Here is a 27,065-nt window from a genome sequence, read left to right on the forward strand (position 1 = left end):
GTTCCAGTGACACCCAGAAATTGTGACATCAGACGATTCTTTTACATAGTTTCTTACCTGCTAAATAAGAAAATGTCACAATTCAGAGCTCCAGTAACAGCCTAGGACATAACTAAAAATTGTGTCTTCAAAGTTTGTTTGAAGGTTTTTTTCCTATTGTCACTGCCTTGTTTATTTTTCAGACAGTAATAATATTTTAATCTGCGAATGAATTTATCTGTACCTATTTTAGACCTACATTCTAATCAATCTGCACAAAATCTCATGAGATTCTTCTCACTTTGTATCCCATTTTCCTCACTATCTTCTAGATTTCTCTTTAACTAGTACCATAAATTATAAACCCAGTCTACCTATATCCTCATCCCCCTTCGATGGCCTCAAAGCACACGTTTATAAATTTCTCTATAGCTCTTACTGTGTAAGACTCTTTACAGCTCTCCCTAGTACCTGGACTACCTCTTTTCTGTGTCCTCAAAAGAGCCTTGAAATTCCCAAGGCTCTTTCCCAAATGACTGCAATAATGACAGTTGAGAAAGGAAGACTACATCTTGCACTGTCCTCTCCTGTTTCCCTGGGCCCTGAAGTTCTCGGTTTATAACATCTCTGCCAAAGGAATGATAATCAGCTGTCCTATTAACATCAATTATGACATCAGGAATTCTTTCACGTAGTCTTCTACCTGCTAAAGAATAAAATGTCTCAATTCATAGCTCCAGCAGCAAGCTGAAAATTATCTTCTAGGCTTCCCTCCCTCTCCCAATTTCTGTATCAACGGTAATCTTACTGAATGTAATACTTAAGTTTAACACTTAAGACAGAAATTTACTCTTCGATTAACCTTTAAAAAATCTTTTCCAGCTGAACTATTAAATGCTAGCAAGCATTTTTACATTTAATCAAAATCTTTTTTAATACCTACACTTAATGTTAAGTTCCCAGTGCTCTGTTTTCATATGATTTATGTTATAGGAAATTAGCACTTTACATAATTAAGTTGATAAAAGACAAAAATCTCACCACTACCTTCTTTTTCTCACTAGGGTGCTATCAGTGAATAGATGATTACAGTTTTATCTTAGAGCAACCATTTAACTGACTGTGTCACAGTCAGACACATTGAAATAACTGCTGGCCATTGTTAGCTAATGTATCCATCATCAGGACCTAAAGATTTGACCCTTAGGATGGCAATTTTTTTAATAGTTTAAAAATAAGAATTTTGACATCAGAACTAGATTTGAACTTTAAAGCCATATTAACTATGAGACTGTGGGCAAATCACTAAAAGTTTGTCCATTTAATATAAATCCCTTCATGTAGAGTTGTTTTGAGGAATAAAAATCTAACATAATAAAGCCGATATCTGGGATATAAAAATCAAATCAGCACATTTTCTTTTGCATAGTTCTTAAAATCAGAGTGTTGAGTCATGATTTCACTTTTTAGGCATCAATATATCTTTAAACTACAAAGTAAAGTATCTGCATGTGGTATATTCTTTAGTTCCTCTTATTACTTTTTTTACTAGTTTATTTGGCACAAGCTGTACCAAGTTTCTTTTTTTTTTATATGGGTGATATCAGGAAACAAAACAAACAGTAGCTTTAATCATGAAACTTTCCAGCACAAAAAATAACTTACAAGAGAACAAATGAACTTGACTCTCCAGCAGATCTTCACAGAGAAATGAACTAATAAGTGAAATGTAAATAATGGGTGGGGGGAGATAGTGAAACCTCTAAATATTCTCCTTAATTTTTTAAGCCCAAGAATAATAATCTTTCAATCCTCATCATATTGATTCATGACATGCAGAAAAAGAGTGGTGTTTGAACTAGTCGTCTCCCAAGAAAATAGATCCATTATTAGAATTCATTCATACAGCAAGTAATTGCTGAGGGTCCACCAGCCAGGCATGTGTTTAAAGCTGAAAATAAAATATTGAACATAACAAATACATTGTCTCTCCTAGTGGAGTTTCTCCTTGACTAGGGATAGCAAACCTAAATCTAAAGGACAAGTGGGCATCAACTAGATGGAAACAGGTGGGAAGAAAAGACAATGAGACATTTGGGGAGGAAACAACATGTGCAAGTCAACTGACAGGAAGGAAGACCATAGAAGACCTGAACTAATAGCAGAAAAATAAAGAAATCAATCAATCAGTCAGAAAAATAAGTTGAAGCTAAACTTTACTGAAACATAAATCCAAGTTAAAAATTTTAAACTTTATTTTATGAGCAAGGGAGCCCAAAAAAGAATCTTAATCTCTCAGGAAATACATATAGGTTTCACTGATTTTTCTCTATTTTGTTTTCTATTTATTTGATTTCTACTCCAATCTCTAGTATTTACTTTTTTCTGTTTAGTTTGGGTTTAATTTTTTTCTAATGTCTTAAAATGAAAGCTTAGGTCATTGATTTGAGGTCTACCTTCTTAACATAGGCATTTAATTTTATAAATTTTTATCAAGCACTACTTTACATTCAATGCACAAATTTTGAAAGTTCGTATTGTTCATTTCCTCCATTTAAAATTTCCCCTTAATTTCCTTCTCTGGCCTCTGGGTAAATAACCAGAGGCCAGATAAAATAATGTAGTTTTTTAAAATAAAAACTACATTTTGTTCTCAAATATATAGGAATATTCTACCTATATCTCTGTTATCAATTTCTTATAGTCCATTGTCAGAGAACATTTTGCATGGTTTGAATTTTTTTTTAATTTATTGACCTTTGTTTATGGCCAGAATACATTCTGTCCTGGTAAACAGTTGATATACACTTGAAAAGAATATGTATTCTGTTGTTATTTGGTCAAATGTTCTAGACATGTAATTAGTTGGCTCATGAAGTTGTTCAAGTCTTCTGCATTCTTACTGATTTACTGCATACCTGTCTATGAAATATTGAAGTAATGACATCTCCAGTTATAATTATAAATTCATCTGTTTCTCCTCTCCATTCTGCCAGTTTTTGCTTTATATATTTTGAAGCTCATTCATTAAATGCATACATATTTAGTAGTATTATGTCCTCTTGATGAATTGAAACCTTTATTATTATAAAATATCTTTCTTTATCCCTAGGAATACTCTTTGCTCTAAAACATGCTTTGAAAAATTATTAAATAAATAACAAAATAAACTATGCTTTGTTTAAAATTTATACAGGTACTCTTTATTTATTAGCGTTAACATAATGTATTTATCATTTTTAATTTTTTTTACTGTTAGCCTATTTATTCTTTATATTCAAAGTGGCTTTTTAATAAACAGTATATAGTTGGATTTTGCTGTTTTATCTATTCTAACATTTCCTTGCTTTTAATTAATCAAATCTTTTGTTATTTACATTTAAGATGATATAATTAAATTTAAATCTGTCCTCTTGCCATTTGTATTTGATTTGTGCTGTCAGTTCTTTGTTCACTTTTCCTTACTATTCTGTTCTTTTGAAGCAACTGCGTGTATTCTATTATCTATTTTATCTCCATTACTAATTTATTGCTATACAACCTTCATGTATTGCTTTGCTTTGTTTTGATTTGGTTTTGATTATTTTGGGCTTTACAATATATATTTTAACTTTTCAGTCTGCCTTCAGTAACATTACACCACTTCCCAAATACTAAAAGAAATGAGAATATATTCCATTTCCCACTCCCATCCTATTATTTTTGTATTATTTTGTCATATATAAAATAATGAACATTTTAATAATGAAATAAAGTAAAACATTTGACTTCTACCTATATCATAAACCCCACAATGTTATTGGTTTTTCTTTAAGCAATTATCTTTTTTAAAAATACATTTAAAAAACATTAGATGTCTTTTATATTTACCCACATAATTATCATTTTCAGTTTTCTTTATCCCTTTGAGTAGATCCAGATTTCCAACCAACATTGTTTTCCTTTTATCTGAAGGTTTTCATTTAACAGTTCTGCTCTCCAGGTGATTACTTCATTCAAACTTTTTATGCTTTTACTTCATCTTCATTTTTGAATAATATTTTGGTGCATATACAATCTTAAATCAACATTTTTGTTTCAAGTACTTTAAAGATTTTGTTCCACTGTTTTCTGGCTTACATTGGTTCCAACAGGAAAGTATGCTGTTATTCTTACCTTCATTTTTCTATATCTAGTGTGTCTTTTTTCTCTAGTTACTTTAATATTTCCTGTTTATCACTGATATTAAGTAATTTTATTATAATGTGCTTGGTGGAGATTTACTTCTGTGTCCTGTGTCTAAAGTTTCATTGAGCTTCTTGGATCTATGAGTTTATCATTTTTACCACACTTGGAAACTTCTCAGCCATTATTTTTTCAAGTATTTATTATTTCCTCCTTCTAGAACTCCCATTACATGAATACAAAGCTGCCTGAAATTGCCCCACAGCTCACTGAACCTCCTCTTTATTATTATTTTTTTTCTGTTTTATTTTGGATAGTTTCTATTGCTATGTCTTTACGTTAAGTACTGTTTCCTTTTGCAATGTCTAACCTGCTCTTAATTCCATCCAGTGTATTTTTCACCTCATACATTTTATTTCTTATTTCTGGAGGTCTAATTTGTGTCTTTTATATTTGTCTCTTCTTAATATTTTTATGCTTCCTTCTACCTTCTTGAATATAAAAAACTATATTTATAAGTTGTTTTAATGTCCTTGTCTACTAATTCTTTCATTTGTGCAATTTCTTGGTGTCTTTTTACTGGCTGATTTTTTAAAAATCTCATTATGGAGTATATTTTTCTACATCTTTGCATATCTTGCAACTTCTTATTTGATATGAGACATTGTAAATTGTGCATTGTTGAATGTTCTATTTTATTTTTAGTCTTCTAAGTATTTTCAAGTTTTATTCTGGGACACAGTTATTTGAAAACAGATTGGTCCTTTAGAGAATTGATTTCATGAGTTCTTAGGCTAGATCAGAACAGTCATCTGTAGTTAATTTTTCTCCACTAATGAGGCAATACACTCCTATGTATTTAACCCAGTGCTCCCACATATTACAAGGTTCCTCCACTCAAGATATTGAGAATGTGAACTAGTCCCAGCCCTGCGTGAACCCCAGGAATTATTCAGCCTGCTTCTTTCCAGTCACTCTTTCCTTAGTCTTAGGTAGTTTCCACGTGTTTCTACTGATCAGTATTCAGTTTAAGGCTCACAAGGAATTCCCTGAAGATCTCCAGAGATTTCTCTTTATACTCACTCATTTCTGGGACTCTGTCCTGCAAATTCTAGCTGCCTTGGTCCTCCAGAATTCTCAACCCTGTCTTCCCAACTCAGAGTAGCTACTTGGCTGTGTCTGGGCTATATTCATTAGAAAGAGGTCACTAGGTCCAGCCCAGACTCAAAGGGAAGGTACTATACAAAAATAAGAGACAGAGATCATTGGGTATCATCTTGGAGTCTGCCTGGCACAGATGCTATGCTATGATGTCACGTGTGAGATGCCTGTGGTTTACTTACATATGTTCATCAAATATTTGAGTTTCTTCCAGAAATTGCAATTCCTGGCCCCCTTATGATTATGTGGAGCCCATTGACTAATTCATGCCAGTGAGTTAGCAAAAGCCATTAAATGTGGTGCAAGACCCTCCTGAGTTGTCCTCTCTGCCACAAAACCAGGAATGAACCAAATAGTGGTAGCTCAGCAACTTAAGTACCAGAGTGGGGATAACAGAAATCATAGCCACCACACACCCTCCCCACAATAGACATGTATTACCTGCAAAAAATTTTGTTGTTTTACACCACTTAGATTTGGGGGTTGGTTGTTACCACAGCATAACTAAATTTATCCTGACTTACGCAGATTTAGGTCCAGGCATAGATACTGCCATAACAAAAAACCCAATATATATGTAACTCTTTAGAGCAAGTGGTCAAGCAGCAAGTGAAATGGAAATTGTGCTTGGAAGCTGAAAGGATAGCTAGGTATCTATGTTATTCAGTGACAAACCTATTGGAAAAACCTTTGGAAAATTTTGTAATAACCTAGAAGGCAGATGATTTACTAATGAACTTTAATGCTAGGTGAAAAGGTTGAAAGAATGTTGGTAACACTTTAGTTGCATAGAAGTCTTCTATAGGCATAGAAGACTATATTTTCAGAGATCATTTCTATAGTTCTTTAAAAGGGATAGGCTCAGAATGCAGTGTGCAAGCAGAATAAAAATTAATAGAGTATCCAGAAATTCAAATTATATTTTATGACAACTTGAAAAACTATATAATTTTTAGAACACATTTTATTCCCCCATGGAACTTTGTAACTTTTTTTTTTTTTTCAATATCTCCCAGTACTGACTATCCTATACAGAAGCCTCAATAAGCCTAACTGTTTTTTCTCCATGCCCCCTCCTTTTGTTTCTTGCCTGGGTACCTAAAGTGTTCTTTCTTTGTTCTGAAAATTGAGTAACTTAACCAGGATATATACCTTACTGTTGACTGTCCTACATAAATTTTCCATGGAATATAGTGTATTCTTTCAACCTATGGATTTTTATTCCTTTATTATTTTTTATATAAGTACGAGTATTTCTTTTCTATTGACTGTGTTCTCCATATCAGGGGCACTTTTTAATCTTACATTGAACTATATTGTCTCATACATATATTATCTTCTAAGAGATTTAATATCTTTTTCTGTTGCTTCACTATTCTCTTTGATTTTTTTCAAGGCTTTTCTCTACATCATTAATTGAAATTTAAGCTCCCTAGTCTTCTTCATGCTTCTAATTATTTCCTAGTCCTTTAAGGTGTTCTGGCCTTCCATTCATTTCCTTTGCTCTTTTATCTTTATTTTAGTTCATTTACTTATCAAATATTTATCAACTACCTACAGTAAACCAGGCAATCTTCTAGCTAGTAAGGATAGTGAACAAAACAACTAAGATTCAGCCCTCATAGAGCACACTTCTCAATATATTGCTAGCATCTTTATGTCCTTGTGTTATTTAATTCATATTCTTATTATTAAGTTCCTCTAACGCACAAACAATATATGAAGAATTTTGCTTTTTCCCCATTAGGTAGTTTTTATCCAGGTCATATACTTCATCCATCTTTTGAATGTTATTTTCCTTTCTTCCTTTTCTCTTTCCTTCTTTCCTTCCTTCCTTTTATAGTAGTAGCTGGCATAATTCTCAATTTTTTTCTCTTGCTCATATTTAACATTAAATTCTGCCCAATCTGGGATTTTTTGTTGTTGGTTTTTTGTGTGTGGGGGGGGGTGTTTTGGTTTTGGTTTGTCAGTCAGCTATTCTTCCAATATTCCAATTTTTGGCTTTGACCAAAAATATTTTACTTGCTCATAAAACTGTCTTCTATTCAGCTGATCTGAATAGTCTTCTATTCAGCTGATCTCCACTTGCCCCACCTGGGTTTGCCAATGATTACTAGGACTCCGTTTCTCAAGATTCAGACTCAGATATGATCCATGTCTTCATTATTTTGGAAACAGCAACCAATTGAGGACATTTTTTCTTAGGAAAAATAGCAAAGTCCAAGAGACAAAAGCACATCTAAAACCCCTTTTAGTGTCAAATAAATAAGTAAAGCCCCTTCTAGTTTCATACCTGAATTCATTCCATTGGCCCAAGGAAGCCACATGACCAAACCCAGAGTCAATGAGGCAAAGATGTGTACTCTACCTACCCTACTATACCAGAAGGTTCTGCGTAGTCATGTGCAGAAGGGATGAGTAAAAAATTTAGAACAATAATTTAATCTACCATACTCTACTATCATGTGGGCAAATTCTCCTTGACTTCTTTTCCACTTATCTGAAACTTGTTCTTCCACTTACAGCTAGAGCATGAAAGATAAGAAAGCAAAGAGCTTTTCATTGTGTTTTTATTGGAGGAAGTACTATATTAATAAGAATTCCCCTAAGCTGTGTGTAGCCAGGATGACCTGGGTTCTGCTTGCCCTTGAGAGTAAGTTAATATCTTAAATGAGGTCTTGGTCCATTTATTAGGAGTGAATTCAACTGCAGGATATGTTCAGATTTATGACTTCAGTGTGGACTCCTGGAAAACATTCTATCTTAAATCTTTTTTGCCTCTACTGAGGTTCTAAAGTACTGGTATGTAAGGTTCTACCTTGATTTTTAAGCAAATTGCCTCTCAATCTTATTCCCTCCAGAATAAAGTTATTAATGAGACTTGTTAGGACTTTCTTAATTTAACTTCATTCCCATGTGAGACCTTGGGAAAATGACTGGGAGAGAACCACAGCATGACTGGTAGAGGCCTTTGCAGAAGCCAGAATACCAGAGAAGATGGAACCATAGTTCACCAACTCACACCTACAAACATCACTGTCTGCAAAATGAACCAAACTGCAAACTTTGGAAGCCCCAGACTTTGGGATTTCAACATCAAGACTTAAAGTGAGATGTTGGAGGTGTCAGATTGCACCTCCACCGTTGACTCCACTGACTTCACTAAAAGGTAGTTAAGAGTAAAATTCAGCAATTGCAAAAAAAAATGATTAAAAGTTGCCTATTAATCCCAAAAGATTTAAGTACTAAGGTGAAAAACATCCAAATATAAATGCAGGGAAACCTCAACACCATGGTTAAGTTCAACTTCAAACTTAACAGCTATCAGAAAAACATGCAACAACTATTATTTGTCCTGATGGAGAAGTAAGGTGTTCCTAATATAACACATTAATTGCAAATATACTTTAACTTTTTTTAATGAAGACTTCCTAGAATTTTATAGTTCCTCCGAATTTTTATAGAAAAGTTTCATTTTTTAAATGATTGAGTTAATTGAAATCTTATTTAAGCTGATCAATAAGGATTTACAGTATTCAATGTTTGACAATTTTAAGGAGTTAGTAATTTTAAGAAATGCCTTATTTTTTAATCTTTTCCTCCTTTCTCCCATCTAACCACTGTATATGAATCAAATGCCTAGTTTTAATTTCATCTCTCTGAACAGCCTTCTATTGACTCATTTATATCCTCATCCACTGAATCCTACTGCACTTAGCACCATACAATATTTTAAGTCAAAATTACTTGACTACTTCGTGTGTAACTTCAACTAGATTGTAAGTTTCTTGGAATCTATGTCTTAACTTCTTTTGAATCCCCCAGAGGGCCTGTAAGTTAATGTTGGAAATCTACAGCTTCCACAAACACTGATTGGGTCCTAAAGCGCCATTTTGCAAACCACCAAGTTTCGGTTGCACCTTGCCACGCCTACTGGTCTGAGGTTTCTTTGTGCTCACCGACAATCTTCGTTTTCTATTAGAACAAAGGGCTTGTTGGACAGAGACACTAACGCAGCGACCCGAGATAGCTGCAAGAGAGGAATGTGACCTGCTGCCCTGGGTGTTGAGCCTGTAAACGAAGGCTAAACCTCTAAGGAGAGCCCTCCAACAGTTTTAAAGACACATGTTTTTAAATCCTACTCAAAGCTTATTTACCCGCCCGTTACCCTGGCTTCGGGTGCTGCAGATGCTAAAAGATGTTGATTAGGCAGGGAGGAGCTAAGGTGCGAGGCCCCGTCGCTATGGTAACAACCAGACGCAGGCGCACTTGGCAGCCTTCAAAAGTCAGAACTTAGAGAAGAGCGTGGCGACAGCAGCGACTTGCGGCAGCAGAGTAACTTACGGCTGCCCCGCCCCCCGGAAAGCGCCGTGGGCAGGCCGAGGAAATACAAAGGCCAGCGCGGGCTCCCGCTAGCCCTGGGTAGGCAGACTCGCAGTATGACCCAGTCGGTGGTTGTACAGGGTAAGCTGAGCTGGGAAGGTGAGGACCCAACCGGCACACAGCCCAGGGGCCTTGTTAGCCACCTAATGTCTGTCCCTTTTCTTCCTGTCCCGGATCTCAGTCGGCCAGTGCGGAAACCAGATCGGCTGCTGTTTCTGGGACTTGGCGCTCAGGGAGCACGCTGCGGTTAACCAGGTACGCGCCCTGGCTCTGGACAGCCCCCCTCACCTGTCATGGCAACATTTGCTCCATTGAGCTTTTACAGATATTCGTTGTGTCGGATCTTATCAGCAAAGAGCAAACGTTTTAAAACGTATATTGATTGATGTTAGACACATAATAGACTGAACTGGCCAGAGACCTTTCCCTAATTCTCAGTGTCTCATCTTTATCAGCATTCTTGTGAATACCAATGAGATAGTATATGTGAAAATACTTTGTAAATAGTTAATGTGTGGTATTCCTTGATTGTAAAAAAGACAACTTGTGATATTTCTTTATTTAACCAATCAGCATTTAAAATGATCACCAGAATTCAGAGGAAGCTGTCATTTGATTCTGCAGTCCTATGAGGACTTCAACACCCTTCCTTGAATTTAAGTCATAGATCTCAGGGCATTTACTCTTCTGTAGGTCAGAAGAATCAGTCTAAGCATATTATAATAATTTGCTTTTACTTATCTAGCCACACATCAGCCTTTACAGAATTGTGGTGTTATTAAGTTGAAAGGACTTCATTTGGGAAGAGGCAAAACTTAATCAAATTCTTTCTTTTTAGAAAGGAATCTATGATGAAGCAATAAGCAGCTTCTTTAGAAATGTGGATACCAGGTAAGTTGGTGTTAAAGTCTATCATATACTGCAGTGATTTTCAACTGGTGTTCCATGGTATATTGGTGCTACAAGAATTTTTAAAACATGCAATAACTGACTATTTAGTCAGTGGCACTCTTTCCCTTACGTTATCAAATGAAAAAAATGACAGCAGCCAATACAGCATAGCCATCTGGTGTGAATGAGTCAAGATCATACCTATTATTTTTTCCAGGTCCGCAAAAAATACATTTTTGGTGTGCCACAGAATTTTAGTAATTAGTTTAAGTGCCATGAGATGAAAAAAGTTGAAAATTGTTGACATAGTATAATAATACTTTTCATGTCAACAGATTGGACAAGAATTCTTCAAAGGACAATAAAAACAGTTGATAACTGTAAAGGTGTCTGGCTTTTTTATTTGCTTTTCTAGTTAGAATCATATTTCTCATTCTCATATCATTAATATTCTCATATCGTTCTTTAGAGCAGGACAACAGGTTTTCTTTTGACTATGTTAAGTAACAAAAAGAAACTTATAGTGTGCCTTCTTTTAACTTGACCTGTAAATAAACTTTCACTTAAAAAGAGTACTGAAAAGTGCTCCTACAGTATCCTGTTAATGCATCCAGTAATAGCTAACTTTTGAAAGAAAAATATGTTTACATTTATGTTATTTGTGGTCAGGAATATTGGCTCTACGAATGGAATGTGTTGAAAGGGAGAAAACTGTCACATTACTTTTGTTTATTTAATAAAGGGCACATGAAATTATATCTCTCTATCTGAAAGTAATTTGTTCATAGCTTTTTCTTAATCCTTACCTGAGGATATGGTTATTGATTTGGGGAAGAGAGGAAGGGAGAGAGAAAGAGAATAACATCAATGTGAGAGAAACGTTGATTAGTTGCCTCCTGTATATACCCTGACCAGGGATTGAACCCACAATCTAGGTATGTGCCCTGACTGGGAATCAAACCCACAACCTTTTGGTGTACAGGAGGGTGCTCCAACTGAATGAGCCACCTGGCCAGGGCTGTTCATAGCTTTTAATCCTAAATTATTAAGTTCACGCATCTTCAGAACACTTAAAGCTAAACTGGTGGGCTTGAACTGAAAAATACATACTTCATATCTAATTTGAATTGGTTGGGTATTTGAGGAGGTTATCTCCAAGTTAGTTTTCAACTTGGTGAATTCCAGAGGCATGCAACTCAGAAACCTTGTTGACAACTTGAGAATGGGTCCAGTGCTGTGTGGTACAGGCAGATACACCAAACTAAAGGCAGAAGTCAGTGTCACACAGTCTGTGTCACACTCAGCTCAGCCATTATAGTGTGACTGCGGGTAGTATATAAACAAATGGGTGTAGGTGTTGATACACGTTTAGTTCTAACAGGAAACCTTGTTGATGGTGGTTTAAGTGATAAAGTTATCCAGTCACTTCAGATACAAATAAATCAGGAAATTGGATGTTCTAGGTTTGGAGAAGTGCCTTAAAAGACCAAGATACTGTCTATCGTTTCATTATTCTTAGTGTGTTGACTTTTTCTCTTCATGTTTATTATAACTGAAATAACAGCCTCCAATCTAGGAATCATGTTCATGTTCATGTTCAAGATAGGAAAAGGAAAGTGGAAGAATTGGCACCGACTGCATTTCCTTTTTATTAGAAAAGCTTCCCCGAATACCTCTCTCTTCTCTTATTAGCCAGAACTGAATTACGTGGGCAGCACTAACTACAAAGGAAGCCAGGGAAATAAGTGCCTCACTTTTTCAGCCTGATGGGAGCTAGGCAAGGGAGACGATTTGGAATGGTGACTCCTGTGTTCTTTTGTATCTGTCTCACCTGGCCTGTGAGTGGCTTTATTATATAAATGGAAGTCAGCTTCGTTATCTGATAGTACTAATAGCCATGGAAGATCTTATGATTTTTTTTTCTTATTTTTTATCTTTCAGAGTGGTTGGTGATGGTGGCAGTATTTCCAAGGGGAAAATTTGTTCTTTAAAAGCACGAGTAAGATATATACACTTGACATCTTACATTGCATATGTTTTTAAAATAACTATATTTCTGAGCCCTGGCTGGTATAGCTCAGTGGATTGAGCACAGACCTGCGAACCAGACAATTGCGGTTCGATTCCCAGTCAGGGCACATGCCTGGGTTGCAGACCGGTTCCCTGCAGGCCAGTTCCCAGCAGGGGATGCACAAAAAGCAACCATACATTGATGTTTCTCTCCCTCTCTCCTTCCCTTCCCCTCTAAAGATAAATAAATAAAATCTTAAAAAAAATAAAATTAAATAACTATATTTCTGTAATAATCATGACAGTAAAATTTAATTTTAACTTCTCAAATTAAAAAAAGTACTTACTAAGCCACATTTAATATAATTAAGCAGACATTTGTGTCTATTTGAAACTTTAGGGAGAATATTTTGTGCTTAAAGTAAAAACACTGCATATTTACCACTTTTCCCTAAATTTTTCAGAAGAAATATATTTAGATAAATGATGAAACCTTTCTTAACTCTTGCATTATTATGTATTACATACATAATAATACATTATGTATGTATTATTATTATGTATTTTTCACTTGCAAATAATGGAAGATGTATTTGCTCTTTTACAAAGCATGGATTTAGCCCCGTAAGACCTGAACAAAAGTATTTTGAGTCAGTGGCCCATATTAGTCCTAATCCCATTTCAACACCACTTCTCTTCAGTGATTGTTTGTCTACAACAAAATGTTTTTTTCCAGCTATTGATTAGTAACCTTTGACTTTAACAAAAAAGAAAGGCAGTTTAGATGCCAAGGAAGTGATGGAGGTGATAAGGATCAGACCTGGAGTGCTGGCTGAAAGAATGGAAAGCACTAGTGTCGTGGTACCTGGGAACCATTTTGTATCAGATCGTTGATGTCCTTGGAAAATTTAGAACAGAGGCCATCTGTTTGTAGTCTGTTAACATAATTAATCAACACTTGGTATATTCCATGCCGTTGACAGTGCTAACATCCCAAGTCCAGATCTCACACAGGAAAAGAAATGTTGACATTTCCTAGACTACTTCCAATATGAGCTCTTTCCCACCACGTCAGCAGGCAAGGTGGAGGAAACTATTGGAAAGAATAAGTCAGTGTGTTTCTGTAAGCTTGAATTTGTCCTAGAAGGTGCTCCTCCACTTCTCCCTGGGAGCATTGGCGGTACAGGGCTGTGATCACTGAGGAGCTAGGCTTCAGAAGATAACTTGGTGGTTGGGCCCCTCCACTGTCTCGAGGATCTGAAATTAAAAGGCAGATACTCAGAACTTTTAAATCCTGTGTTACAGTTAAAGGAATGCTCAAATGCCAGAAGGCCATCACCAGGCAGCTCTGGAAGAAAATAATAAACATCAGATTCTGGAACAGTGGTGACACCAGACTTGGGATTGCTAAGCGAGGAACCCAGAGTCATTTCTCCTCATTTTAATTAATTTCCAAGGAAAGATTGGAAGAGTTATGTACTCCATCAGGGTTTTAATGCTAAGTGATTGTGACAGTGATAATGCTTTCGAAACCAACGCTGAGGTGCTTGAATGTCAGCCTGTTTTCTGTTTTCTGCTGCCTTTGCCAGGTTGCAGGTACTAGAGGGTATGGCCCAAATATGTTTTAATCTCAGTCACCATTTCAGAGATAGTAACTAAATGGTTTTCTTCAGACCCCCCCTAAAAAATATTTAACCTTCCACAAATGATTTCAATAAGGAACAAGGCCAGTATATGGTAAAAATTATGTATTCCTAAAAAAAATCCCTAAAATTACCAGTAAATAACCCTATATTGCCTCGTATATGTAGATCATATGTATATTTATTGCTGTTTGTAAAGGAGCACATTTGTAAACAATTTTAGAGTCTTATATACTGCTATGATATACTGTGTCAAATAGTATTACACAATTAAAACATAATGTTTCTAATATACTATGTAATACTATTTTAATTGCCAGCTTACAGTAAAATGATTACGTAAGTAATTGAATTCATGGATTGTAATCCACTGCAGTCAGTACTCGAGAAATACCAAACTTGACTCTCTCCCTTCAACAAAATTGTACGGCATATAGTTCAGTGGTTAAGAGTCAGTACTCTGCAGCCAGGCTAGCCTGGTTTATCACTTAGTAGCTGAGTGATCATAGCCAAGTTATTTAACTTTTCTAGGCCTCAGTTTCCTCAGTGTGTAAAGTAGGAATAGAGTTGTGAGGGTTAGATGGGGGGTGGTACATATAAGTACTTAGAATAGGGGCATACGTAGTAAGTGCTTAACATTAATGATCACAAGAGCTAAAATAGCCCAAGCACTTTTCTCTGTGACAGTGAATCAAAGTGTTAATAGCTTTATAGTGTACCCTAAGATTATTTCAGATTTTTTTTTCAGTTTTGCTGTATTTACTTCACTATTGCTTCCCCTCACCGTAGAAAATATGGGAAGTAAAGCATAAGACAGTACGGGTACAGGGTATATAGTCCCCCTGCCAAGCTATCCTTGCTTACATTTTGCTGGATTTCCTTCTAGTCTTCTTTATTCTTTCCATACTTAATTCTATGAATTGTTTTATATTCTCGTGTTCCTGTTAGTAATGGTTCTCTCCTATGTCAGTAAAGTTTGTGGTAATGAATTAGACTGTGAGTTACTTGGGGGAGGACCCTGTAGGCATCTTTGGCATCTACCCGATGCTTTGGCTTTGCACATTTACTGGCTTGAATTGGACAATTTTTGTGATTCGGGAAGCATGGCTGCTCCTAGTGAACAAATGCGTTAATGCACCCTCCATTGAGAATTTTCTCTGGTTAAGGTTACCTCATATATTTCTGAGACCATGTTCTCAAGAAATTTACATTCACATAGGCATGTGAGTAAAAGAGTAGTTAGAAAATCAGTTGAGAGGATTATGCAGTTTCTTTTTCTCCCCCACTTGGTAGTTTGGAGTATAGTTAAGAGTTTTGAATCTATCTTTTATTGGATTTCACCTTTCAAGCAGAATGACATTATTTTTTAATTTTTATATCAGAGTCTACATAAAGATTTAAATAAAGATGTGATTAAGCTTAAATTATAAAAAGAACAATGCAGCTTTTAGCTCATAAGTTATTTTCATTTACAAAGTGACTAACTCTAAAGAAAAATATGCTAATTCGATTTTATTCCTGTTCCTCAGGCTGTCTTGATTGACATGGAGGAAGGGGTAGTAAATGAAATTCTGCAGGGACCTTTGAGAGATGTATTCGATAGCAAGCAGCTCATCACGGACATTTCTGGCTCAGGGAATAATTGGTGAGAATATGCTAAACATTAAAATGAGCAGTATTTCCTTCAGTCTGATAGGTTCTGCTGACGTGAAATCAAAATGCAACTTGCCATACCTAACTCTAGGCCTTTCAGCCATCATCTTTCCCTTGATAAATGGTAGGGATTCAGAATTTTTGGAAGCACCTATCCTAGTTCTTTCTCATTTTTTAAAGAAAATGTGAATCATGAAAAATTGATTTGCTAAATTTTCTCATTGTCAATTAAATCTTGCATAATACTAAATAGTGAAAAGTTTTAAGTAGTTATATAAACTATTCACTTACCTATATTATTTGACTCTCAAGTTCTCCAGTTGGTCAGACTTAATAGAATTGTTACAGAGATGCCAGTCAGACCAGTGTCCCAGGATTAAAGCTCAGTTTAAGGCTCAGTTTAGCCCTTAATTACAATGGTCGCACCTCCATAATGCGGCAAAGCTCCAACAATGATCGTTTTAATTTTGACATTGAGGCTTTTTTTTTAAGTTCAGTAGCTCCTCGCTGTTTGTAACTCTAGTATTTATTATTTTATTAATAACTATTTGCAGTCCGTCCCTTGAGCTCATAATATGTAGTAACATGTAATTTTCCTAAAGCGTGAATTTGAATCTTGTGTTCTGGGAGAGTCATTTGGGGACAACAGTTGGTCACTACATAAGTGAGTCCACCTGACCACCCAACTAGCTTTCCTCTGGTCACTGAGTAACTTAGTCTGTAACTTTCAAGTTACATTTGACTGCGTGTTGTGAGAAAATCATGCTTATTTTTGAGTTCATCGTAGTGATACTTGCAAATTTGGGCAGGTAAAAGGCTTGCGGATCCTGATGAATATCGGTTTTCTACTCTGTGCCCTTTCATCTAGTAATAACATGATGTGAACAGTGTTTTTCTCCTTTTAAACCAAAATAGTTTAAAATTTTTTGTCTTTCTGCTGCCCGTGTCATGACCACATTCTGCTTTTTATATGTAAAAGTCATTGCAATTGTAGTTCTTTAAATGGAAATGAGAAAAACTGTGTAACTAAAATCTTTTGTTGTAATTATAACTTACGAAAAATTTAGAAAACCATAGTTTACTATCCACTGGTAATGATCTGTCTTATCAGGGTATCTGAGGTTTATACACATATATTTGCAAAATTTTCTACCTAGTGTCTTTCAGATGTCATGATTTATTTATATAAATTTTATATCAATAAATAAAAATTGATAAATTTAATAAATTAAATAAAATAAAATTGATTGATTTTATTTATTGAATCAGAAATAAAATCTTGAAATAATGCAAGGAATTTCTTTAAGTCTATATTCTTTTTTTCAGGGCTGTGGGGCACAAAGTCTTTGGCAGTCTTTATCAAGAACAGATTTTAGAGAAACTCAGGAAGTCAGCAGAGTACTGTGATTGTTTGCAGTGTTTTTTTATAATACATTCCATGGGAGGAGGTAAAGCTATCCGTTTATTTGACTATAACAATATGAAAATGCGATTGGGAATTTATTTGTCAACGTAAGTCTTGTTTTTCCATCCCATGCCTGATAGAGAACTATTAAGAGCATGTGTTTTTATGAGTGCTATGTACATAACAGCTTTTTATCTTAATTTATCAAAGTGTATCACTAGTACCATTTAGAAAAAATAAGTTAATACAAAAAAGCCAGTAGAATGGAATCTGAAATTTTTCTCCTACCTTTATTTTATAAATTTCCAGCTACATTCCAGCGTATATGAGCTTTTTGGGAATGCTGACTTTCTCCTAAGAGTTTGCTTGCGCATTCTTTATCCTAACTAGAGCCAAGTATTTCTGGCATATTGACCGGTATGCTTGCAAAAGACTATCCTTTCTGTAACTAGCTACAAAACTTCATTGTGTTCAGTAAGTAAAAGAAATCATTTTAGTGAACTGTCAGTTATTTCTCACGTGGTAATGAATCACCTTGGCCTACAACCAATGATCTTTCCCCAGGGGATCCTGTACCTACCGTGCAAGTGAAGTCTTTTGCTTCCTTGTTCCATGAAATAGAAACATCATAATCTGCTAATTGCATGATAGGATTAGGTGATTTTCAAAGAAAAATTTGCCCTGTTTTTTCTTCAAGCTAAGATTAAGATTGTACATTCAATTGATTTTTTATACATATCTATTATTCATTGTGATCCATTTTACAATTAAAGTCACAATTGCTATGTAACCATGCCTATAGAAGACCATCATAATCACTAAATTAAGAACCAAATGTTTTTGTACTAGTATAATTAACATGCAAGTTTGAGTAAGTTTTTTTAAAAAGCAGTTTTAATTATAGTTCATTATGGTGCCTTTTTAATCCTTCTATTACTCAAAATCTCAGGCTGTCATAACTCCTAATTCACTGAAAATGGCAAAAATATTTAAAATAATACTGAAGGTTAAAAAGGGAGGTCTCCTTTCCCGCATTCACTCCCTACGGTCTCTCCTCACAGGTTATTAAGCTGATAATGTCATCCTTCCAGATTTTTTGTATGACTATTAAAAGTATGTGTGTGCTGTGTTTTTACGTAAACAAGATTATGCAATATGTATTATTCTACAATTTGTTCACTTTATATTTTTCCCCAAATGTTTTTCATTATCAGCTGTTTCACAGAATTCAATTGCATAAATAGGTAACAATTGTGAAAGTCAGTCCTCATTGAAGGATGTTCGTTTGTTTATGGTGTTTAGTTACCACAATCCCCAGTGAACATCTGGTACATACATCTCTGTTCATTTGTGCCACTATAGCTGTAGGCAATATTCCTAGAAAGGAAAGTGAGATAAAAGAATATGTACGTTTTAAATGTTGACTGATTACTAAATATCTTCTTACATTATTGCACTAATTCACATTATTAGCAACAATTTATAAAAGTTTAATTCCCCACACTTATCACCATCACAGAGTATTATGAGAATAAATCTAATATGTTCAAAATTATATTGTTTTAAATTTCATTCCTTTAATTAGAAGATAGGTTGAGCATCTTCACATCTATTTTCTATTTGGTTTATCTTGAGTTAGATATTTATATACTTAGTCCATTTTTTAGTGCATTCTTGTTTTTTTGATTGTTGATTTGTGAGACCTCTTCATTAAAGAAGTTTAGTCCTCCGTCATATGTGTCGAAGACTGTTTCTTAGTTTACCTTTTTATTAGTTTATGGGTTTTTTATATATGTATAGAAGTTTTGCTTATTTTTTATGGAATCAAAATTGTCTTTTCTATAATGGTTTTGGTTTTATATGATGCTTAGAAATTTCTTCTCATTAAAGATGAACCAAAAAATCCCCCTCATTTTCATCTAGTATTTTTAACACCATAGAATCTTACTACTTATTTATATGGGTTAGAACATTGGCTTTTAAACTTTTTTAAAATCAGAGCAGCATGAAATTTATTTTATAACACAACCAAACATACACACACAAATACATACAAACAGAAGACTCAAAAAACATTACCACCTACACTACATGTGACACATCAGTATTTCTGCTGTTATATTTAAGAAAACAAATTGATGGTCCTGACCTAATAATTTACTTTCATAGACCACTATTAGTTCACAACCCATAGTTTGAAAAACACCAGCTTAGAATACTGCCAGTTTTACCACTTTAAAGGTCTTAAAATTTTCTGAATTTATTTAAATGGAACTGTGTGTCAGAAAGTCATCTGAAAGGTTTTCCTAGAGGTTCTGCTTTTAAATAAATAGTAAAAAAAAAAAAGTTTCCTACTTGAAAATACTGTAAATTCAAGGTAGTTATGCTCAACTTTAAACAACTTAAACTTAGTATTTAAGTTGCTTAAGTCATAGTGTTCTTCATCATTAAGTTTGTTGAGATCTGTCCAGAAAGTATCCATCATGTAATATGGAAAATAGAGGAATTTATTGAAAAAGATACAAGAAACATAGTACATAGGACAATGACACCTCAGTCCCCTTCAAAGTAGGCACCTTGGGACCTCACACAGTTCTCCCAGTTGCCATCAGCTGCCCCATCGTATTTTCCTGAATCTCATCAACAGTTTGAAATGTTTTCCCTTTCAAAGCTGATTTTAGTTTGGGGAAAAGCCAGTAGTAGCAGGGCACCCCATCTGGGCTATAGGGGGGCTGAGTCACCTGGGTGATCTGAGGTTTTTCAAAACACTCTAAACAAGACGAGACGCATGAGCAGGCACATTGTCGTAATGAAGCTGCCAATCACCAGTTGCCCATAGCTACAGCATTCTGAATCATCCAAATAGTCTCCATGGAGGAATGTTGAAGCTTAAAGCAAAATTTAATATACATTTGTTGCTCTACTTGCTTACTCATTTTGAATGTGACAGCCACACAGTACACATACATGCTCACTCAGTGGTGTCTACCACCCCCACTGAATGCTGCAGTGAAGTCATTGTTCACACATGCACATTCCAGTCCACCCTCCTTGGCAGTCAGGTTAGATCGATGTTGTGCAAACCATTCTTGTTACATTAACAATGGCTGAATTTTTTCTGGACAGACCATAATGTTATGGCAGTTTTCATTTTTTTAGTTGCCTAATATCAAGTGTAAGCTGAATGCTGTCTTAGTTGAATTTTTTATCCTTCATTCAGTTCTTTTGGCATAATAGAGATATAACTTAACTGTGAAAACAAGTGAAATACAGAAAGCCCTCCCAACCTCACAGTAAGAATCATAGATTGAATTCAGAACTTTAAGCCTCACTACCTATGTTGTCTTCATTTCTGTGTTTGAAATTAGATGAGTTAATATATCACAGGAGTAAAGTTGAAAATCAAAAGTTCTTAATATATATTTCTACAAAAATAAAATTCCGAGTTCCTCACAATTATATTCTGAACCATTTATGCTGTTTTCTTTTTGAAATTCAACCCTCAGGAACAGGATCTGGACTTGGCACATTTCTTTTAAAGGTGCTTGAGGACGAATTCCCAGAAGTGTACAGATTTGTGACTTCCATTTATCCTTCTGGTGAGGATGATGTCATAACTTCACCTTATAATAGCATCTTGGCAATGAAGGAACTCAATGAGCATGCAGACTGCGTGTTGCCCATTGACAACCAAGTAAGAAATGACATTGTAATTTATGAACGTACACATATACAGTCATTCCTGTGTTGTGCTTATGTGTTTATATGAAACATTCTTTACTGTTCAGCTTTCCCATCTAAGAGAAAAAAATAAGTTTAAATTGTTTTTCTTTCTCTTCTTTCCTTCCTGGTAAAACATCATCTACATCCACTCTTCTTAATAGCTTCTCTCCAACATTTTTCTTTTAAAAGTCTTTATTTGACATCATTAGCAAAATTGACCTCATGGTGAATTCTGGAAAGTTGGGTACAACTGTAAAGCCAAAGAGTCTGGTTACTTCGAGTGCTGGGGCGTTTAAAAAGCGGCAGGGAAAGCCCTTTGATGCCATGAACAACATTGTGGCAAATTTGCTGCTCAACCTAACCAGGTAATCCTAATGGTGGTGTTCACTGTGCGTTTGAGGACGTTGGTCATAGCATTTTGGTTTTAGTTATTCTAAGTTGTCAGAGCTTCTTTCATTTTTATTTTCTCTACTGTGATAGACAAAATCTTACAGTGGTAGACCAGTATTTTAATTTCTATAGATCCAAAGGAGCATTTCCCCAGATATATTCTATGGAATGTTACTAGGTGTTAATAAAATAAAAGGTTTTATCGTAGACACACTTGAGAAACACTTGGTTAGACAAAAGTAAACATTTTTATTTTTTGCCATGGAATGTCTTAATCTGTAAAACCAATTAATCTTTAATCTGCACCTCCTCATTCACTGATCCACAATATTTCCTTGTCTTTGATCTAAAAGATTATTTTGACATTATTATATTCCAAATTATAGAGTTTATTAAGCAGATGCCTAAGGAATTTAGTAAAGATTATGAAATAAATAAATTATTATTAACCTGTATGTATTTAACTCAGTCTATAGTCTGTTTTTAGTAAGATATTTTTATGTATGTAATGAGCAACTGCAATACTATGTTGGTAATGCTTCAGGTAAGACAGAAGTGAGAGTTTCTATAGAGTTGTGTTGTACTTAATTATATTTATACATCATGTTCATGATGTATAAATTTCACTAATACAGGGGGAAAAGAATATATGTTCTCTACTGAAGAACAGGGTATGAAAGTATTTAAGAACATGCCTGCTGAATAAATCAAGCTACATTTAAAGTGTATAATTGTACAATTAAACGTTTTCTCATGCTTTACTGTTAATTTTTCAGCTCTGCAAGGTTTGAAGGATCCCTTAATATGGACCTTAATGAAATCAGCATGAATTTAGTCCCTTTTCCTCAGCTGCACTATCTCGTGTCAAGCCTAACACCTCTGTACACACTGGCAGACGTCCACATCCCTCCTCGAAGGTGAGCTGTAGTAGCTGTTCCGGCTACTTGAGAACTTGAATTACCTTTTTAAAAATTTTAAGAGAAAAGTTTACAATAACCCTACTTCTTCATATCATTTTCTTTGTGAGAAATATATAAAATAGAGTTGATGACAGCCATTTTTTCATTATATGAATGCTTCTTTATTTAGAAATCATTGTTTAAAAAACATCAATATTAAATTGTTTGAAATTAAATCTAATAATTAAATGTTTAAGCTTATGAAAATTAATAAATATATAAGATTTAAGGGCTTTGAAGTTCGACATACTCAAGTCTGAATCCAGTTCTCTCACTAGTAGCAAGTTTGTCACTATTTTTTTGTTTTTCTCATCTGCGAAAATGAGAGTTTGAGCACCCACCTCATATATCTGTTAAATAATGTTATTTATTTATTAAATAAATAAATTTATTTAAAGGTGTATTAAATAAAGGTATAAGGTGTATTAAATAATGTTATTTCTGTACCTGGTTCATTTTTAGCAGATGAAAACTGTAAATACATGACTGTATATTTTTTTGAAATTTCATATTTCTAATGTAAGTAAAAAAAGGTAAGTAGTATCCCAATAATTATAAATGCCTGCTTAATAGGTCTATTTTGTGACAAAAGATGGATGAAGAATTAAGTTTGACCACTTGTTGTTTAGCAGTTCTTCACCTTTTCTGGATTTCCTTGACTCCATAAAAATGCCAGAAAGCACATATGCACCAAATTTTGAATATAAGAGCAGAGGATGCATGAATGCCCCAAAGCTCACCATCGCCTCAGGGAGTTCTCTGGTCCTTGTTGCTGTAGGGTAATCGGGATAGAATGTAGGTTCCAATGGAGATTTTCTTTTGGTGTTCACTGCTGGGTCTCAGTACTTAGAATCGAGCCTGGTACATAGTAGACATTCACTAAATATCTGTTGAATGAATAGGTAGCATAGTGTGATTTCTGTAGCTCTTCTCAGACTTGATGCCAATTCAGCACAGAGCTCTGGCTAGAGATATCTAGGGATCCCAATCATATTTGTATTGAATAAAATGGGGCCATGTTAAGGACCTGCAAGGCAGTGTACTGTTAGGTGTGAACTTTGTTAGTCACCCTTGTCTTCCCCTCTTTAACTCAAGGATTAAAGAGCGAAATTAAAAGACTCCATTTACTTAAAAGTGTTCCTTTTTCTGAACACTACTGTAGAGTTCCATCTTTGATAAGAAAGCTTAACATTGTCCTTTGATAGTTTCTTCTTGATTATTCCTAACTAATTTATGATATATTTTATAGTGATAAAGTAATCTCTTAATATTGTAGGCTTTTCATTAGTTTTGATAGTTGGGATACAAGAAGTAGATAAGCATACGGAAATAAGTAATAACGATATAAGTTCCTGAAATCAGTACTTCACAGAGCTCACTAATGATGCAGTTAACATTTTGTAGCTGAAATCACCATTACAGAAGATTTTTATTCCAAAAAGAAGATGCTACATGATTTCCTCGGTTTTCATATTCTGTAAAAGATTGCTGAGAAGATTATAGCACAAATTACTATCTTTCCGTTTTATAGTTATACAGAGAAGAAAGATGTAGTATTTTGTATAAACAGCACCTCTCATTGTTCTAGGTTGGATCAGATGTTTTCAGATGCCTTTAGTAAAGATCACCAGCTAATTCGGGCCGACCCCAAACATAGTCTCTACCTCGCCTGTGCCCTCATGGTCAGAGGAAATGTCCAGATTTCAGATCTTCGCAGAAATATTGAAAGGTTTGATTATATATATACATATGTTTTGAGATTTTATTATTTATTTAGAGAGAGGGGAAGAGAGGAAGAAAGAGAGAGAGAGAGAAGCGTGGATGTGAGAGAAAAACATCGATCAGTTGCCTCTCTCATGCTCTCTAACCAGGGACCAGGCCCCAACCGAGGCATGTGTCCTGACCAGGAACAGAACCCATGACCTTTCACTTTGTGGGATGACACCCAAGCAACTGAGCCGTGCCAGCCAGGGCGATTTTACACTTTTCTCAAGATAGTTAGTTATGTGTACTGCTTGTGACAGTTGTAGCACAGTAGTTAGGGTGGTCTGTTCTCGAATCCTAGCATTACCATGTAAGTATAGTGCGAGTTTGTGCAAGCTGCATAGCCTCTGTTCCTTATTTTCCTCAAATGTAAAGTAAGAATAGTAATGGTGCAGTTATTATTTATAAGTACTAAATCATGTATGAGATGTTTTATTTCCTAAAAGTGTTAGAATATTTAACTATTGTGTTTATCAACACCACTACTACCACTCCACTTCTAAGTTTCTGTTTTACTATTTACTGACAGTCTATTTTTAGGAAAACTGCTCTGTTGAATTACAAAGTGAAGAAAATTATAATACCTTCATTTCTTTTGATCCCCAGATTTCCATGTTAAGGAATATGTTTCTAGCATTTTGAGTCACCATCACAACTAATTTAATGTCCTCTTACTATATGTCCCTTGGTTAACTGTCAGACTGTACCACTACACTGCTAATAATAAAAATGGATAACTTACATAATAAACTAATGGTATCAGTAGTAGTGTCCTAGTTTAACTACTGTGGGCTGCTGTAATATGGCAGGCATTTTTAGTACCTTAATTCTTACCTTAAGTTTTTGTGTCTCAGATTAAAACCTTCTCTACAGTTTGTCTCCTGGAATCAAGAAGGCTGGAAGACCAGCCTGTGTTCAGTACCTCCCGTGGGCCATTGCCATTCATTACTAGCGTTAGCAAATAACACATGTGTGAAGCCTACCTTCATGGACCTGAGAGAGAGATTCATGAGGCTCTATAAGAAGAAGGTAGTTATTGTAACAGTGTGTGTTTGTTTTGACTATTTAAGCTGTATTCCACTATGTGTGGTTGTCTATTTAAGATGTATTCCCAAGAACTATGTTATCGCAGCTCGAGTTCCCCTATCTGCTATGTTCGTTGTACTGATTGTAACTGAAGAGGATAGGCTTACTAAGACTGAATGAGAAGTCTCACGAGTTTATAGGATTTGAGTTCTCATTTGTCTTGTAAATCTGAGTGAACTATCATTTTAATAAAGAATGTTTACATTATAGGGTAGTTGTACATACTAAGTTTCCAGAAAATAGTCAGCATAATTCCGTTGTTTTTAATTTGTAGGCTCATCTTCATCACTATCTGCAAATTGAAGGGATGGAGGAAAGCTGTTTCTCAGAAGCCGTGTCATCTCTGTCAGCGCTCATACAGGAATACAACCAGCTGGACGCCACGAGAAGCCTGCCTGCAGAGGACCTGCCTAGACTGCGCGTAGCTGTGTGAAGCAAACCCGAAAGACACTTTCACTTCTTCGTTTCACGTTGCTTTTTTTGTCATCTCACCTTTCTGTTTCAGAATCTTTGTGATTCAGAAAGCCTGGTTTGTGTTTTTCATATTAGGAAGTATTTTCCTTGAGAGAGTTGTTTCATTTCATGACCAGTTGTTGGTAATACCACTGTGTGAAATTAGTAAAGTCCTAGTACCTTAACTTCAAATATTGTCTTCAGAAAATTCCCTTTTTCTAAAATTGAGAGAATAGAGTCCTTCAGTGTTTTACTTTATTTATAATCTCCTATTTAGGCATTTATACAGTAAGAATCATGGCTTCAATAAAAATTTGTACAGATATATTTTTACATTTATTTATAATTTATGTTTTCATACTCTGTTTAAATTCTTATTCTTTAAAAATAAGTACAGGGAGTTGAAGACCACAATATAAATATTTCTATGTAATATCCGCTAACTTCAGGGATAGGTTTTATTACAACGACTGTGGTTTTGTTTCTTCTTTGGGTAATCTTGTTTGCATTGCACTCAAAAGAATCACACTTTACATTTTTAGTATATATTTGTTTTAAATTATTTTTAAGTCATGCTTTTTTATTAAGCTAGCTGATTTTGTAATAATAAATGTCCCTATTTTTAAACAGTACTACTTGTTATCATTGTTTTGCTTGTCACTGTACAAATGCACATTATAAAACTTGATTTTATCTTCCTCCAAACTTTACAGGAAATGGTTGTCGTAGTCCAGTGAAAGCCTTCCAGTTACTATAATCTCCAGTTATAATCTTTAACATTTATTTGTTTTTAATCACAATTTATATTTCAAATCCATGTGTGGATTTATCATTTCAGGAAATAATTTTTAGGAACAAATTATTTTCAAGCTGAAATAATTCATTGTGTGCTTTCTTCAGTGTTTTTTAAGTTCCTTTTATTTCAAAGTACGGATACTCTTCTTGGTCCTTGTCTTGGAAATTTTGTTTTTTATAGTATTTGGTATAAAGACTTTAAATTACAGTTGTCAATGGGAGCCAGTGAAATTTCATTTTCTCCTTCCCAAAGAAATCTTAATGAACTGATACTTAGTGTAGGGCAATGGAAATTATAAATACATATACAGTTTAAGCTTGCTCTTATTTAAGAATCAACCCAGAACTTTGCTTACCCTATAATGACTACATCTGAGTGGTACCTCGGCTACATTTTTGAAGCACAGATAAAGTATTAAATCTTAATATGCTTTTTATACATCTTTAAAATATTCCAGATTATTTTACAAAATAAATGTTTTTTATACCTTGTGTGGTTTTTCCATTGCATATGGTAAATGTAGGTGGAACAAAGGATCGGTGTATTATATAATTATAAAATACATTTTAAAGTAAAAGTTTAATTTTGTTTGAAATTTCATATAT

General features: G+C 34.7%; 1 protein-coding gene across 5 annotated transcripts; it reads left to right on the top strand.

Annotated features, from left to right (window-relative positions):
* The first annotated feature begins 9,658 nt into the window (after positions 1-9,658).
* Positions 9,659-26,996, top strand: TUBE1 (tubulin epsilon 1). 5 transcript variants are annotated; one of them, XM_037137222.2, is made up of 12 exons: positions 9,659-9,768; positions 9,869-9,942; positions 10,526-10,578; positions 12,520-12,577; positions 15,761-15,876; positions 17,211-17,332; positions 20,796-20,983; positions 21,202-21,377; positions 22,179-22,319; positions 23,950-24,090; positions 24,980-25,154; positions 25,486-26,996. In XM_037137222.2, the coding sequence occupies exons 1-12, from the start codon at positions 9,744-9,746 to the stop codon at positions 25,642-25,644; spliced, it is 1,428 nt and encodes a 475-aa protein (XP_036993117.2). In that variant the 5' UTR covers positions 9,659-9,743; the 3' UTR covers positions 25,645-26,996. The 5 variants fall into 5 exon arrangements, with proteins under 5 accessions (XP_036993117.2, XP_036993120.2, XP_036993119.2 ...); XM_037137225.2 differs by lacking the exon at positions 24,980-25,154 and having other exon boundaries at positions 9,666-9,768; XM_053664936.1 differs by lacking the exon at positions 9,659-9,768 and having other exon boundaries at positions 9,909-9,942; positions 10,530-10,578.
* Positions 26,997-27,065: the final 69 nt, after the last annotated feature.

Source organism: Artibeus jamaicensis, unplaced genomic scaffold, assembly GCF_021234435.1.
Source record: "Artibeus jamaicensis isolate MK-2021 breed Jamaican fruit bat unplaced genomic scaffold, CSHL_Jam_final contig_387, whole genome shotgun sequence".
Taxonomy (NCBI): Eukaryota; Metazoa; Chordata; class Mammalia; order Chiroptera; family Phyllostomidae; genus Artibeus; species Artibeus jamaicensis.